This window comes from Lonchura striata, chromosome 7 (assembly GCF_046129695.1).
Source record: "Lonchura striata isolate bLonStr1 chromosome 7, bLonStr1.mat, whole genome shotgun sequence".
In the NCBI taxonomy this organism is placed as follows: Eukaryota; Metazoa; Chordata; class Aves; order Passeriformes; family Estrildidae; genus Lonchura; species Lonchura striata.
The window spans coordinates 21,489,316-21,505,768 of record NC_134609.1 but is presented as its reverse complement, the minus strand read 5'-3'; the positions used below and the strand labels follow the sequence as shown (position 1 = coordinate 21,505,768).

The window sequence follows — 16,453 nt, the reverse complement described above, 5'->3', positions numbered from 1 at the left end:
TTGTTCAGGTGATATACAGGTTCATTGTCTCTGCAGAATGTTTTGTCTTTCATAGAGGGAAAATAAAAGAAGAAAATCATTATCAGAAATAAAGTAATAAGCTGTAAAATGAAAAAATTCTTTAACAAAAAACAGCAGGGTTTTTGTAACAAAAGTGGGCATTTGTGGTCCTTGCCTTATCTGAGGAGATGCACATCATCCTACCACACTTGTTTACAGGCAATAATCCTGGTTAATCTTTTGTTGTCTTCTATTGTCTCTTATATGCAATTACACCCAGACTAAAATTACGATTAACTGTTCAGATTTGTACAAAATTGCAAGAGGCTTTTGGCACTTCAGCCATACCTGCCATAAATTGCAATACCAAAACAAAACACTTAAGAGAGTTCCAAGCTGGCACACTCCCTTCCCTATGGAGAGGGCACTCCATTTTAATCACCACCTCCAGCACCTGCGCAAGAGCGCAGATGCACCATGCAAGAAGCCCTGAGGATCAGGAGCAAATTAAGGTTAAATTACATATAAAGTAAGAGCTCTTCAAGGAAAACCACTCTACCATCTTCACTGGCAGGTGGGAAATGAAAATGTATCATGGCTGTAAGATTTAGACAAAACTCAGAGCTGGGAAAAGAACACAGATACTCCAAGGCTGCCATCTGAACCTGCCCACAATGCCAAATCCCAGGCTGCATCCAATTTGCATGCACAGGAGTGAAATAAGCCATGATAACAGACCAAACAAAGCAGAACATCTTATCTTTGTTTTGCTGCTGAGCAGGTCAGAACAACATGTCTCCCCTCTTTCTCTCGCCTTTTTGGCACTGGACACATGTACTTTTCACTTTTAATTAGAAGGCACAGCAAGCATTTGCTTGTTAAATTTCAGGTGCCAGTGGGGATGGAAGCCATCCAAAAAGCATGTGCTTGACCTGGCAAAGAGTGACTGACTGGCAAGAGCCACATGCTTGGTTGCAAAACCTTTTCATTGTCACAGCAAGGCAGCCTTTATCCAAGGTTACTCCAGCCCATTATATTCTTGTTACAGCTGTACATTCTCTAGCTCCCCACAGATCACTGGAGCACAGCCCTCTGCCACGGTATTCCCACCTGCCTGAGGCCACCTCAGTGCTGTCCAGCTAACCTGCCAAAGGCTTTTCTGTGTCACAGCATGTCCATGCAGAGTTCTGCTCCACAAACTGCCAAATGGGTTACATCCATCACCACTGGATTTGTACATCCAGTTTGACCAGCACTTCTACAAATGGGTCTGAACCAGAAGTAGACGAAACCTCCACTGGTGATCTTAGGCACCAACCAGTGCTTCCACACAAATACAAAGCTTCTGATCTATATTATTATATTGCTCCAGAGTCTGGTATTTCTGCATAGCATAGCTCTGCACTATGCCTTTTTATTCTTCTGGACTCTGCAAAGGAAATCCCCAGTTGTTACAATATCTGACACACTGTTTTGTGGTCACCAGCTTTTTCCTAGTGACAGGGAACAGCTGTAATCCCAAACTGTCTTCACAGAAAGAGAAAAGCAGCATTCACTGTTATAATTATATGTTATTTGAGTAAATGCATGGTTATGCTATTCTCCATAGAACTACAAAGTAATTTTCACTATTATGGAACTTCCCATGTAAGCAGAAATAGTTACAGAAAATAATGTTATCAGTAAGGAGAGGCTATGTGCACCACAGCTGCTGGAACTGAGAACACCATTTATATAAAAACACTCCTCTGATTATAGGTCTCACTTGGGAGAACACTTTACATGTGGGTATCAGTTTACTCACAGTAGTTGCCCCATTACAGAAAACAAAAAAGATGTGCATGGATAGTTACTCATGGGGGTAAACTTTTGCAGCCTGTATTCAGCAATCTATTTCATTTGAGGACACTAGAGTGTTTCATGACTCTATAGAAAAATAAAAATCATGTTATGTATCTCCCTCGAGGCCATTAAATCGGAATACAATTTTAAATGCATCATTGCTTCTCCTTTGCTTACCCACTTTATTTTTCTGCTTTTTTAGTCAGATTGCAGAGTGAACATAGACAACAGTCAGCTTTATCACTGTTCACATCCAGATGCTTATAATCTATCTCAATTTACTTACCTGACATCTATTACTCATGTCCCTCACTCTTCCTAATATCCCCCCACTGGAGGAAGCTAAGATGATAGGATAAAGTCTAACCAATTCCTGAATTCAAGGCTGAGGCCCAAGTTACAAAACATGATAGCATTGCAGCACTCTGCATGGTAGCACTCAGCTCTGAGCTATCCACTGAGGCTGCAAGCTCTGCATGCTCACCTGGGTGCCAAAGATTCAGGTGCCAGACATGGGAACGGTCTGCACCTAGGTAGAGGATTCCCAACCAGCACCACACTGGCTTTGACATTTTCCATTACATTTAATAATTAGCTCCCAATGAAGCAGTCCTTGCAGGTTTATGGCAATAGCCTTGTCTGAGCAGGGGAGTGGCTGCCCCAGTGACTGAACCACAGCTGCTACATCCTATTCCAACAGGGTCACCAGTACTTTACAGCCTGGGGAAAATCATGTGCTTTCCTTTCTGTCTCCCTTCCTGCACATATGTGGTCACTGCAGGGCTCTGAAGAACCAGTGCAGGAGGAAAGAGAATTGGAAGAGGGGTTATGAGTTTTATCTCCAACACAACCCTGACACTTTGGGTTTAGAATCAACTGGCAAACATTAGGAAATTACCAAGCTTACTCCATTTTCCCTGAGCACTGCATTCCTTGCATGCACTCCACTGCTCCTGAATCTCTGAGCACAGCTGCTTCAGGAGTTCTGTTGCTTTGTGCAGGCATTTTTAAGGATCGTGTTGGTCTGCCATGCAAAGGGTCCAGGGGAGAAAAAAGTTGTCAGATGAGCTTGTTTTGTCAGTGACAGAGAATTAAAATATTAGAGGGCTCACTGTAAACAGCAGAACCAATCTCTCCTCAGAGACAGAAGGACTGGTCTAAGAGTTGATTGCCTAGATTTATAAGAAAACAGCAGACTGAGTTTTCCCAAACTGCATCTGTGCATCACTTAGAAAACCCCTGTCATTACTTTTGGAGTCCAGCAACATCTGTCTGTATACAATGAAAAAAAAGGCATTTTAGAACCGAGAGGGAAAAGGGCAGTGAGCTCCCACTAATGAACATGGAAGCCTCAAGCACTCCACAGCATGGGGAAATAACTCTCTAAGTTAGCTCCATGCTGAAGCCAAGCTCTATGCTGAAGAAAACTGATTTTAACACAGTCACAGAAGTGTTTCAAGGCTTCCCAGTGCTGCTTGAGATAAAATATTTTACACAGAATTGATAACACCAGAGCTGACATTACAGTTACACTGTAAGAGGCAGATGTGTGTATGCACCACAAACTGAGACTGTGGCCAGCACATGCCCTGCAGACTCTGCTAATCAAAATGAGAATTCACTCAGTAATGCTGAGTTTCTCTATTCTTCACTTTATAAAAAAATGAAATAAAAAAGATATTTTGCCACTTATTATTGGGTTTGGGGTTGGCAGGGGTTGATGGGAGGATTTTCCTCAAAGAGAAATAAATAATTCTTGGTGAACCTGCTCTTATCACTATAGATCAAGGTCAGATCATTATATGGTCTTCAAAAGGACCCACCTGCCCCTTTTCTGAGAGCTGCTCTCCACCCATTCCATAATTTTTTCCTCCTTTTTAATGACAGGAAATAATGACTCACTATTATTGATTGATTATCCTGCTGTCTGTGAAGCACCATGCCCCTCCTCATTAATTCAAAACTACCTTATTTTTCATACTCCATAAATTAATATATTAGTGGAGCTGCAGCAGTAAATGAGATGGTCATGTTTCAGAGTGTGGTAAGGAGAATGGAGAAAGGAAAAAAAGTCTCATAAAATTGCCCTAGACCAGGAACTGCAGCTGTGTTCACCCTGCTGACAGGTTAATACAGGCAGCCCTGTACAAGGTGCTGCCTCCTGACAGAGACTCCCCTCCCTCTAACCAAGGCAAGGCACTCTGAAAGCTCACACAGGTCCACTCTGCCCACTTCATAAAAGCAATGCTCATGCTAGGAGACAAAACTGCAGCTTTATTTTAGTTGATATTTATTTTAGTAACTCCCAATCTGTCCTTAACATCTACTGTCTAAACTGGAGCAAACTGCAGTTTTACCCCATTTCTTGTCTTTATGACCTTCTAACATCTCTAAGTCACCATAAGGCTTCAACTAGAGAAATACAAGGTGAAGCAGGCAGAGAGTGCAACAGGAGAGAGGGAGTGAATTTTAGGAAGCCAGACAAAGCAGCCCTGTCACAGACTTGCACCAGTATCCCCAAGCTTATCACTCTTACATGGTAACTGCCCTTTTACTCCAAAAATTGTTTGCAATTTGGAATATAGAGGTACAAAGGCACAAAATACAAATGCATAATGGTACAAAGGCAACCCTAATTCAAGTTTTGTGATACATGAACTTCTCCTTCACAAGCACTGAAAGGATGGCCTTCATTGTAAATGGCAGTTTCTATTTATATCTATTTTCTAACCCTCTTCCCTTCAGCCCCATTAAATAATGCCATATGGGAGTATTTTGTTAATTATCTCAATTGCGTTTATTTTTAGAAACAGCTGATGAGGAGTGTGTGTGGTTCAGTAGGTCTGGGTTTTTTTTTTTCTTTTTGTCTTTAAATATATCTGCTTCTTCAGAGCACTAACTGAAAAAAAGCACCAGGAATCCCCAGTTTTCACATTCATTAATTCCAAGAGACAGCCTTCCCTAGAGAGCAACAATCATGTTGCCTCTGTTTAAGAAAATGGAAACTTTTCACTGGGGGTCTCTCATAATTTTGAGTTCCAATTCTGTGTTGTCTGTACTGGAAAATGGCCATCTCCCAGACCAGAGATGTTGCACAATCTCTGTTTTTCTCTATGATTTATGTGAAGCCAGAAATGGTAAAGTTAAAAGCTGCAAGCAAACAGACTTTGTTCTTTCTTTAGGGACAGGATCCTACAGGTGAGGTCAGGTTCCATGGGGCATCTGCCATGCCAGGCCCCACAGTCTCCTGACTGCAGGAGGGCAGAAAACTATCACAGGAGCATCTTGACTATAGTCACAAGGAGGCACAACCTCCAAATACATTAGTAATAATATTTTTTTAAAAAAAAACACACACAAAAGACACAAGAAAAAAAAAACAAACAAATACTAAAACACCATCTTGGACATACTTAAAAATATTTAAGAGTATTTATGCCTTTATATCTCAATGTTTTCCTGGCATTGATCTTGAACCATGTTCAAAACACTAATAAACCAAGTCATCCAGCATCAGGAAACTGTATATCTTAGGTAGGAAAGGTCAGAGAAACCTACTCTGAAAATGGCTGAACTTACTGAACCACTCTGACTTTGCTGAATTCCAAATAGAAAACAGAAAACCCTTCAGAACAAGAAAGTCCTCTTCTTGAAGCACTACAAAATGTCTGTAATTCAGGATTTCTTTCACACAGTTGTAGGTCACAGTTCCACAAACATTTACAAAAATGGTCTCTTTTCTCAGATACCAAATTCAAGCTGAATTAATTGGACAAGTAGAGAGAATCCCATGTACAACAGCTCACAAGACTGCATCTTGCAGATAAAACACATCATGTCACACATCCTCTCACTCTTCCATAGATGTTGTGGGGGACCTTGAGGAAATCATCTTTGCAACACCAGTAAGCAAAGACAAACATTACTTCTTCATTCACATTTTATTTCTCTATTTAAATTTGCAGTTCTGGAGACAGAGTGTATTTATGAGTGAAGTGTATTTATGAGATGGATACACTGAGACGTTACCCCCATTGCAGCCACATTTGCACAATCCACTGGTACAACCAGAGCAAGCAAACCTGAGCTCAGCTAAGCCAGGCACAGTTTCACAGCTTTCCTATCTGCCCACATCAACCCTGGACTGGGTGACATGGATTTTGGAGCTCTGAGAAACACAGGAACATCATATACACCCCAACAGGTCCAGAGAAGGGGTGCAGACAGGGAATTTTACAGCAGCATTTGCAGGTCAGGTAATTTAGTCCCTGTAAATGGCAGCTGCAAAACCAAGGGCTATTTAGTGACTATATTCCATTAGGCTGAAGGGAAAGATTAGGGATAAGACAGTAGAGAAAGCTTGTTCCATCACTCCTGCCCTGTGGCTCCAACTCAGCCCCACTGCCTTTCAGCTATAAATACACTTGAGATCACATCACTGAGCACATCACCAGTGTTCAGCAAAGCCCCTTGATCACAGTGTCAGCACAATGAGGAAAAAAGGTCCAAGGAAACCTTCCATCTTCCTAAAGCCCAAATGGCTTTAGGATATTCCAGAGCTCAGTTTCTCACCAATAGCTTGGGATGCAGTCTAAGGAAAAAGCAGCAGATGATTAATGGGAGCTGTGGCTAAGCATAGCAGCTCAGCTCAGGCTGGGCTAGCAAGCCTCAGGTACGTGCTGGAATCTCTGCCTCATCAACCTATCACACATTTGAGGAGTAAGGAGAAAACAAAATGCTATAGAATTCCCTTTGGGAGCATGTGAACTAAGAAATGAAAGCAAAACCAAAATAAGTTTGAATCATAGTTCTGCCCTGAGGCTCCAGTCACAGCTGATGAATTCCCCTTGGAGATACAGAAGGCCAGGACAAGTTTTGCTCTCAGTTACTCTCCAAGTGAGCAAGAGAATGAACAGCAACACAATATTGCTCTCTGCCAGCTCATAAACAGTTGCTGCACTTCTCTCCCAAGAAACTTCTCAGACACAAACAAATCTAATTAGATTTATCTTTCAGAAATTCTTACTCTCTAAATACCTCTGAACATTTCTTCTGATGGACCAAGTTCAGAGGCATGGTGAGGTATGAGAGGTGTAGCATGACTTTGGTTTTTTACAGCTTCAGTGATTTGTACTGCCTCTCCATTTTGATTCTGTGACAACTAAGAAACTACTCTGAAAAACCATTTTCCCAAAGCTCTTTAACTGAGCACCATAACTATTTCTGCTTTATTCTGTTTGCAGCTACTGTTCAAATAGCTTAGCTGGGAGGTCTACCTTTACATAAAACCTAAAATGCTTCAATTCTGATATAAGAAAAAAAAATAGGAGGAGTCCTTATTTCATTCACTGCACCTGGGTGATGCTTCTGTTCAGACAGTCAGCATAAAAGGCTACAGACCTTTTAATTCTTCAAGTCATCACCTGCAACAATGATTGTAATAACTCAGGGGAGAAGCTAAAAACAACTGGAGCCAACTGAATTGCAAAGCAAGGTATTTCTAAGACATCAGAACTGTCACCTCAGATCTTAAACACAATCAGGGCCTCCAGTTTATCCACATCTTATCTGAGCAATACTCTATACAGGAAAATGGGGTTGGTTTGTCAGAGTTGTTATTCTCTTCCTTTTTCCTCTCTTTCTTTTGCGTTCTTTTTAACTCCATCATCTCCACCTCCACCGTATTCCCAAGGGTAGAGATAAAAGTTTCTTAGTGAGAACTGGGTTTTCAACTAAACAACATCTTCACCAAGAAAAAGCACTCTTTACAGAGTATTTCACAGGAAAAAGTAATACCTAAAATCTACGGTTCAAGAATTCCTTGAGATTCCAAGTGGCACCTCTGTGCCTGAAAGGAGCAGTGCTTCAGATATGTGGGACTTCAATTCCCATCTTCATTCTGCACCCCTTTGGAAGGGCTTTACATCCCTCTGTAAGGCATCAATTGTAAAATGAGCCCTGTTATTGACAACCAAGAATAAAGCAAATGTTCTCACAATAGGGAATCTTACCCAGCAGACCAACTCATGCTAGAAAATACGGAATCACAGCACTTAATCTCCAAGCAGTGACATTTTGAAGTGCAGCCAGTTAAGCAAAGAATCACAAGCTTAACTTTTTGTGGAAATTATTCCATTTCCTAACAGAATTTTTTCAGCAACCATAAAGAAAGAAGAGAATTGGGATAAAAAGAAACTGGGAATTTAAAGTCAAGAGAAATGTTCCCATTAAAATAGAAGAGATTTTTCCCTTAGTGTTTTGGAAGAAATAAACACTTTTAATTCCCAGACCACTGTGAAAATCTGCATCTAGTAAAATGTAACTAACGCCCAAAACACAGCTTTAAATTAAAGGTCAGCAGGGAACTGAGATCTCTGCCCAGCAGGGAGTAAGCAGCTTTTTGTCATATCCCCAAAAACAGCCAACGGGCTACAGGGCAGAAAAGCCAAAGCTAAGCATTTTGTTAATTTCAGCTTTTCAGAGCACTCAAACATCTGCTGTTAAATCCCATTCATCCTTAAGGAAGGGGTGCTGCTAAACAAATATGACAATTTCTCCAGTCGGAAGTTTACCACAAGTTGCCTGCTTGTTGCAACCTGTCTGGCAACTGGACGAAGCAGATGCTGCACGCGTGGCCTTTCCCTCGGGCCAGCACCCTGCGCTGAAGGGGAAGATGTGCCCTGGAATACTCTGCCTACCGGAGCATCTTCATGGCTTTGGAAGTGTCAAACTGCAGGCACTTGGCTTCTCACCAGAGCCCAAAACAGAGCTCAAAAAATCCATTCCCCAGGACTTCAGAGCTGTCTGAAGATCAGCTAGAGTTTCCCAGCAGTAAGGGGAGCTCAGGGCAGGTTTTCCTGATGCAAACACAAGTGCTGGCGAGAGGAGAAACAGCCCAGCCACCCGCAGGAGAGCAGATCCAAGTCTGGCAGTCTGAACCCCAGCAGCAGAGGCTTTCCATACACTTGCAAAGCCTTGTGAAACCCTGAACTTGTTGGTTCCTAGGGGAAGGGAGCTGGCAGTGTGACAGCTCCTCGGGAAGATGAAGCAGTCCTGGCTCACAGCAGGGAATGTTTTGGCTACCGTGCAGCCAGAGCCTGCAGATCCACAGTGGGCTGCAGAATGTGTGGCTGTTCCCCTGTGGGAACCCAAGGTGGTCTCACATCACCAAGCTGGCCCTGACATGAGGAATGATACCTCTCATGTATCACAGCTGGGAAAAAATTCCCAGCAGCTTCCTTTGGTATCTGCATGCTGTTATATTGATTTAATATAGCTGCAAATGTCATATTACACAAGGGCAAAGTGCATTTTCACAGTACCTTCTCTGATTTCTAGGAAACGGACACACCCCATCTCAGCTCCAAGAGCAGCCATCAGCAGGCTGGGGGGCACCTGGAGCAGGCAGGAGCTCTGGGACCCAGATCTGCACCACAGCCAAAGCCAATTCAGCTCAGATTTTGCTCTGTGCCTTGGTTAACTCTGTGCATGAGGAGGGTGGGGTGGATATCACCCAGCAGCAACATGTAAAAAGCCAGAAACAGCTATAGACTAAAACTGACCTCCAAGAAATAAAGCACAGGTTGCCAAAAAATTAAAATACTCCCACCAATGTTAAAAAAAAAAAATCAGAAACAAAAGGCTTTTCTTTTAGAAGAAGAAAGCAAGATGCCAGCTTTTAAATTCCCGTACCTCATAATTGACTCCAGGGTTATGCCACAATTCAGGTAAATTATGTTTATATAACTAGCATTTGGCTGAACACAATTCCTATTTAACAGCTGAAAATAGGCATTTTGGGTCTTCAAAGAAATCTGACAGGTAATTCCCACTGTAGTTCTGCAGGGTAGCTGAGAAGTAATTATCCTTCTCACTAGTAAATCAATTAGGAATGAATGTATGGAAAGCTTTTCTCCTCCTCCAAGTAAGCGCTAATCCTCTAAGCACTAATGAGTAGACAGGGCCAGCAGCAATGTGCAAACCCATCAGAAATGGACACCAGGCTCCAGTCAGTGCCTGGGAGGGAGTGCCAGGAGAAAACACCTTGCCTGGAGAGGTGGCTCATGTGTGACACAGAGCTGGTCCCTCCCTCCCCACTCACTGCTCAAGCAAAGATCTGCAGCTCACAGGAGACCCCTGCATCGTGTCCCACAGGCAGCACTTCCACAAGGGACCTGGGCTTTTTCTGCTGGGAGCCACCCATTGCTCTGTGATTCAGTATTGGCAGCTGTCCTCAGGAGCTCAGCCAAATCATTCTGCTTGCTCCCCATGCCACAGGAATAATATTCACCCAGAGAGACTGGGAGAAGACTACAACCCTAGTGCATTTTTTGCAGCGCATAACCTCAAGAATCTGTAAGAGGAGTGAGTGGACAATAAACCCAGACCTGAATTTGACAAATTTCAGATGTTCTGGTCCAGTGACACCTTGTTCAGACATTTCTCAAGTGCTACACAAATGTCTGGAATTGCTTTGATGGTTAACAAAGCAAAGTTCAGACAGACCAGCTGTTTAAGCATGCACAGTAACAATGCTCATATACTTAGCAGAGGTAGAAAGAATGGAAGCAAGTTGTCCCCGCAGCAACCAGCACTGAAGCTGGCTTCCTGTCAGCTTTCCTTACAGCTTGTCTCTACATTTCATAAGATTTTTCAGAAGGGATAAGGGCACAGATATGTCCAAAAACCATTTCCTTGAGACAGAAAACCAAAAATTTCTTTTAAATTTTTAATCTCAAATAAATAAACAGCAGGTAAAGATAGGCCTATATGCCACTATATGATGAAATGTAGGTGGTTTTAATTAAAAAAAAAAAATACTGCTAATCTGTCAAGCTCAGTAGCCTGAGAAATTGCTAGTAGATAATAATATATCCTTGTACTCTGATTTGTGAGGGAGTCTTTACACCAATGACGTAGGATTTGTAACTGAGCATATTGCCTGTGGTTTTGGGTGGGCAGAGTTGCTTTGGAAACAGAATGAAGAAAAATTAACTCTTCAGTGCCCCCCATATTAGATATAGGATGGGTGTGAAGGCCATATTAGTGAAGGAAAATTCACTACAGAACATCTTAACCTGTTTTGCTCAGAGAGGGGGCAATGGGGGAGGTCAAGGTAGTTGTCACAATAATTCAGCTCCTGCATCAGGAAAAATATAAGCCAAACTCTGGCCACTGCATTCTTCCTCTTCTCTGTGCATCCAAACACAGTAACCAGAGCTACATCTGCCTGATGGTTGCATACACTGGAATAAACATCAGTCCCAAAACATCTGTACACTAACCAGGGATAGCAAGCACAACAGCCATAATAAGAAGAGTACAAGTAGCAAGTTATTAGTTTGAAATTCTTTTGATGGAGACAAGATATGGCCAGTTTGGAAGTGTTCAAGCCAAATATGTTGCACTGGGCCTCTACAGTGGCCAGGCACAACTTCACTGTCAGCAATTATCTTCATGCTGCAGCCCTCCCACACTGATTTCTGTGGGTAGCTGAAAGCATCTTTGTCCCACTAGCTCCCCTGAATCAACACAGGCAATAATTTTAAAGTAAAAAGGCCCTGAGTAGCAGTTCCTGGGCTGTGCTTGTTTGAGCCAGCTGCAGCCCTAATTGCATCACATGAGAAGAATGAGCAGGGGGCTGGAAAGCTGTGACCTCATCTTTTCTCCTACACAGCCAAATCAAATTGTAGGTCTTCCACCCACTCTCACAGGCATATTCTGCTTTCAGCCCCCTTACATGATGCAACCAACGAAAATGTCATTTACATCTTTACCTCCAAATGTGGGGGAAAAGAGTCAAATGCAGAAATAAATGCCTTTTACTCAGTATTTCTAATAATAAGGAGATGTGTAATAGCCAAAGCCAGAGTAAGCAAGAAACCCAGAAATATTTGAGTGAGTTCTTTAAAGTTGCAACAGTCAGAAGCAAATAAAAGCAACCTTTTTACTTCTCTAGAAAATTCACAAGGGAATTATGTCCTTCATCACCATCACAAGTAAAGGAGGGTCAGTTCTATGGGATTCCACAGACTTGCACCACAGCAAATTCAAGCTCTTGTGAGTTGCCAACAGATTTCACTTTAGGATCATAATTCCTCTCAGAATGCTGTCACTTTGTTTCTATAGCTACCAGTGCAATGGCTCTCCCTTACCTTCCTCTTGTTAGTGGGACTGACATATAGGTAGCTCAGCACAGTCTTCAGGCCTACTTTGTCATTTAGCTTTTCATAGGTAGTGCCATAGTCTGTTGACCTGGAGAAAAGAGGAGACAAAAAGAGTTTATGTGATTATTAGCGCTTAGGGGATGGAAATGACTGTGTGAACAGATGCTCCAAGTTACAGTTTGAGCATTATTATGCTTAAAACACAAGATTTTATGTTTCATTAAGGGTGGCCAGCAGAAAAGAGAAGAAAACTTGGGTCCTTAGGGGCAGTGTCTGTCTCTGCATTCATTAATCATGCACATCTGGGTAGGTCTGGTGTTCCCATGCAGGTGGATTTTGGGGGTAGGCTCTGCCCTCATGTGCCAGTGTGGCATTGCACATTGTATCTACACTTAAGAGGACTCTGATATCAGCAGCACCCTTAGTACAAATTCTCTTTTCAGACAAAGTCAACATAAGAATCCAAATTAAACCCAACAATAACAGTTTTATTTAGGTAGGTTGATTTTTGACTTAAAGATAGGGATCCAAATGCGGCTCAGAATTGTAACAGCTGAACTCATGTCTAGATAAAAATGTGCCTAAACTGGCATCCTGAGTCCTCAGTCACCCCCATCCTACTTTGTGCCAGGCATTTATTTTTTCTGAGTAACAGAGACAGATTCAGGCCCCTACACCAGCAAATCCCACCCAGAGGAGCAGATGATCTGGGGGTGGTATTACCCATCGTGACTGGGGAAAAGGGCTGCTTCGTCACAGAGGGTTTTCTGTAGTGTCCTCCTCCTCATTTGTGGGCATGTTTGACACCTCACTGCCCTGCTTGCTTCTCTACTGTTTTCATACTTTGTTTTCCTAACAAACAAGATTTTTTTCCTACCAGAACAACCCAACAGCTACAGGATCCCACACCTGAAGAGTGCTCAGCACCAGCTGACTTTAGGAGGGAAGGGTGTCAGACCCTGCCAGAAAAGCACCCCCACCCCAGTGGGGAGAGCCTGGCTCCCAACCCAGCTCAGCTTCTGTCACAGGGACAGAGCAAACACAACCCTCAGCAGATGAACAAGGAAAGGTCCTCATAAAAAGCATACTTGGACATATCTACAACTTCATTAGGATGCGAATCCATGGCCCCTGTGCTCCTCTCTAATCATGCTTTTTACTGGACAGATGATCAGAGAACATGCAGCAATTCTGTGCCTTTCCCAGTGCTGAGCTCCAGTAATTTAGTTTCATCAGTTCAACAAACATCTAAAATTTGCAGCTTTATGGTTCTGCTTGAGAGCAATCCTCTGCTCCTTTTCTGTGAAATGGCCCAAGCCACTTCTGGCACCACAATGAGCAGTGGCTGGAGAAACAGAGCAATGCCAGAGCCTGCACCCAGCTCTGCTGCTTTCCTTGCTGCTTGTGGAGTCCAGAGTGACACCAAGGTGACACAAGGGTGACCAGGACCAGCCAGCTGGTTTCAGGCTTCCAAGTAGTTGGAATCATGAAGTCAAAAGCTTGCTTTGTTACTGATGTGGCTCCAACACATTTCCTTCAGTGCATTTTTAAGGACAATTCCTAAATACTTTGTAAAGTCCTTCTTTCCTTAAATGTCTTGAACCAGACCTTCTCCTTTGAACAGTCACCCAGTCAAGGTGCTTCAAGTCTCAAACAACTTCTTTGTGTTTAACTTTCATACAAAAATAGAGCTAATACTAGCTCCATATGCACTTACCACTCCTGTGTACTAATGCATAGTAGCATCACCCGCTGGCTTTCACATAGGCACCCCAAAGAATATGACAACAATGTACTGTATTTTCATTGAATTTTCCCACCCAAAGTATCTGAAGCTCTTGTCTCACTAGGTATCAATATCAAACAAACAAACAAATAAATAATAGCAGCCTTCCCTCTCCAGCCAATCTCGAAACTGAAGCAGCTTTATTAATGACGCTGAATAATCCAGGACAATTAATTGCAGTACACAAGACCTCCTATAAATGCAAATTCACCAGGTCAGGAATCCTCAGGTAACAGCAAGCTCTAAGCAGAGGATAACAGACAGAGGGCAAGCAGAGGTACTTCCTTGATCCTGCCCTTCCAACAGCACTGCAGCTATGAACAAGCCACTTTTGTGACTACACATGTACCAGCCACCAGGCAGTGAAAGAGATCACTGGTTTCAATCAGCCTTAAAAGAGAATACAAATAACAGTTTAATATTCTGACAGAGCTACTTTGCGTTTGTTCTCTGAGTAATTTTAAGATCTCCCAAAATGCTTTCACACTTCTAAAGATGCAGGCTGGGTGCCCTAATGACTCTTTCTCATTAAACCATTTTCACTCATTGCATTTGCCCTTTCAAAGAATAGCTGGAAAGGAAGTAGGATCATTATTTCGTTAGCTTCTCTGAGGCTTTCTTTATTATCCTGACAGTCGCCACTGGCTTCAGAGAAACATCTCAAAGGATATCACAATAATATACTGTATTTCCATGGCACTTTTTCTGGCCAGAAAATCTAAAGCTTTTGTCTTGTGCTAATACATTCAAACTAACAAAGTCTCAAAAGCCATACTGGGAAGTACTATCTCTATTCTAGAGATGAAGAAACTGAAAGCTTGCATAGGTAATGGTTCAATTTTTCAAAAGCAGGCATCTACAGTTAGTAATTTCAGCTTCTGCAATCATATAGTCTGGGGCTCAATTCTACCACCAAATTGCCTAATTAGAAAACAAGTATTAAAAAATAATAAAAAAAAGAGTTGGCTGCTAATTTTACTTACCCAAGCCTGAACATTTAAAAGAGATGTGACCCACAGGTAGAACAGAAAAGTTTTTAGTCAGCTTTTAATCTTAACTTGAACCCTTCTCCTTTACTTATTTCTTCTAATTCCAAATTAACTAGCCATACATCCTTATAGTTGTTTGACACTACAAGCAGACTGGATACCATATTCTCTCCACTCCTCTCGTCACAATATGATCCCCCATCCAAGAACATTTCTAAAGGAGTGGAGGGGAAGAAACGTTGTAGTTATATCAAAATGACAAAAGACTCAGTGATATAAAATGCAGTTTCCATAAGTCATACTCAAAAAGCCTGCCTTAAATTTGTTTAGGCCTTTAATGGCAAACTTATCCTGCCTACCTGGCTCTCCTCTGGGTTGCTCCACTGAAGTCATGCCTGGAATCTCATCATCTTGGAATGTTGTTACTATCTCAGCTGATATTTGCACATTGCTTCTAACCACACACACGTGTATATGTGAAAGTGTTTTTAACAATGTTTTCATAAAATGCTCCTCAATGCTCTGCTGGTAGCACAGAAACTCTTTCAATACTGGACTAGCAATGCTACAGTGACTGTTCTCCTGCACTGGGCACTGCTGCGGCCACGCCTGGAGTGCTGTGTCCAGTTCTGGGCCTCTCACTCAAGAAAGTCATGGAGGTGCTGGAGTGAGTCCAGAGAAGGGCAGTGGAGCTGGGAAGGGTCTGGAACACAAGCTGAGGGAGCTGGGGTTATTCAGCCTGGAGAAAAGGAGAATCAGGGTGACCTCTACAACTACCTGAAAAAGGAGGGTGTAGTGAACTGGGAGTCAGCCTCTTCTCCCAAGTGACAGGACAAGAGGACATGGCCTCATGCTGTGTCATGGGACATTCAGGCTGGACATCAGGAGGAATTTCTTCACAGAAAGGCTGATTATACATTGGAACAGACTACCTAGGGGGATGTTGGAGTCAGCATCCCTGGAGGTGCTCCAAAAGCGACTGGACACGGCTCTCTGTGTCAGGGTGTACTTGGCAAGGTGGTGTTGGGTTGTAGGTTGGACTCGATGATCTCAAAGGCCTGTTCCAATCTAAGTGATTCAGTGATGTGGAATGGACCCTTGTCAGATATAACAATCCTGTATAAACTCAGTCCTTTTTTTTAGTCCCACGTTTCTGTAATAATATGGGTTTGGCCCTTTTTCTGATGATGACCTTGCAGGTCTAGGCTGCATCAGACTTTTGCTTCTCACCAAATTCTGTATATTCCATTTGGAAAAGCAAGGTTTGTAAAGCACATAATTGGGCTACTGCAAATTCTCCCATAATTATATTCTGTTTTAAACAGTGCGGGGGAAAAACCATCTGCTTGATTCCATTGCCCTCCTGTGACAGGTTATGATGTGTTTAAACCACCACTGCAACCTCCCCCAGTCTGGCAGAGCAAGGTGCAAGGGATACACCCAGGAAAAGAAGCTTCTCTGTAAAAACCTGGTCATAAGTCAGAGCACCACAAGTTAACAAAATCCATCTTGCTCCTCTGAATCTGAACCTGAGCTTCTCTGTGAATCCAACAAACTGGCCTGAGCCAGCAGACTTCATATTGTGGTAAGACTTGCTCAGTCACAGAAATATGAAGTAAAGGTGTGGAGAGGCAGAAACAATGCCATGTGAATGGCTTTTGGAGTTCTCC

At 42.6% G+C, this 16,453-nt stretch overlaps 1 protein-coding gene across 1 annotated transcript in view; it reads right to left on the bottom strand.

Annotated features, from left to right (window-relative positions):
* SORCS3 (sortilin related VPS10 domain containing receptor 3) overlaps nt 1-16,453 on the bottom strand; it is a 267,756-nt gene that overhangs the window by 130,044 nt on the left and 121,259 nt on the right. The window contains exon 3 of the mRNA XM_021536263.3: nt 11,997-12,096. Coding sequence (XP_021391938.2) covers nt 11,997-12,096 — 100 coding nt within the window. The remainder of the gene's footprint in view (nt 1-11,996; nt 12,097-16,453) is intronic.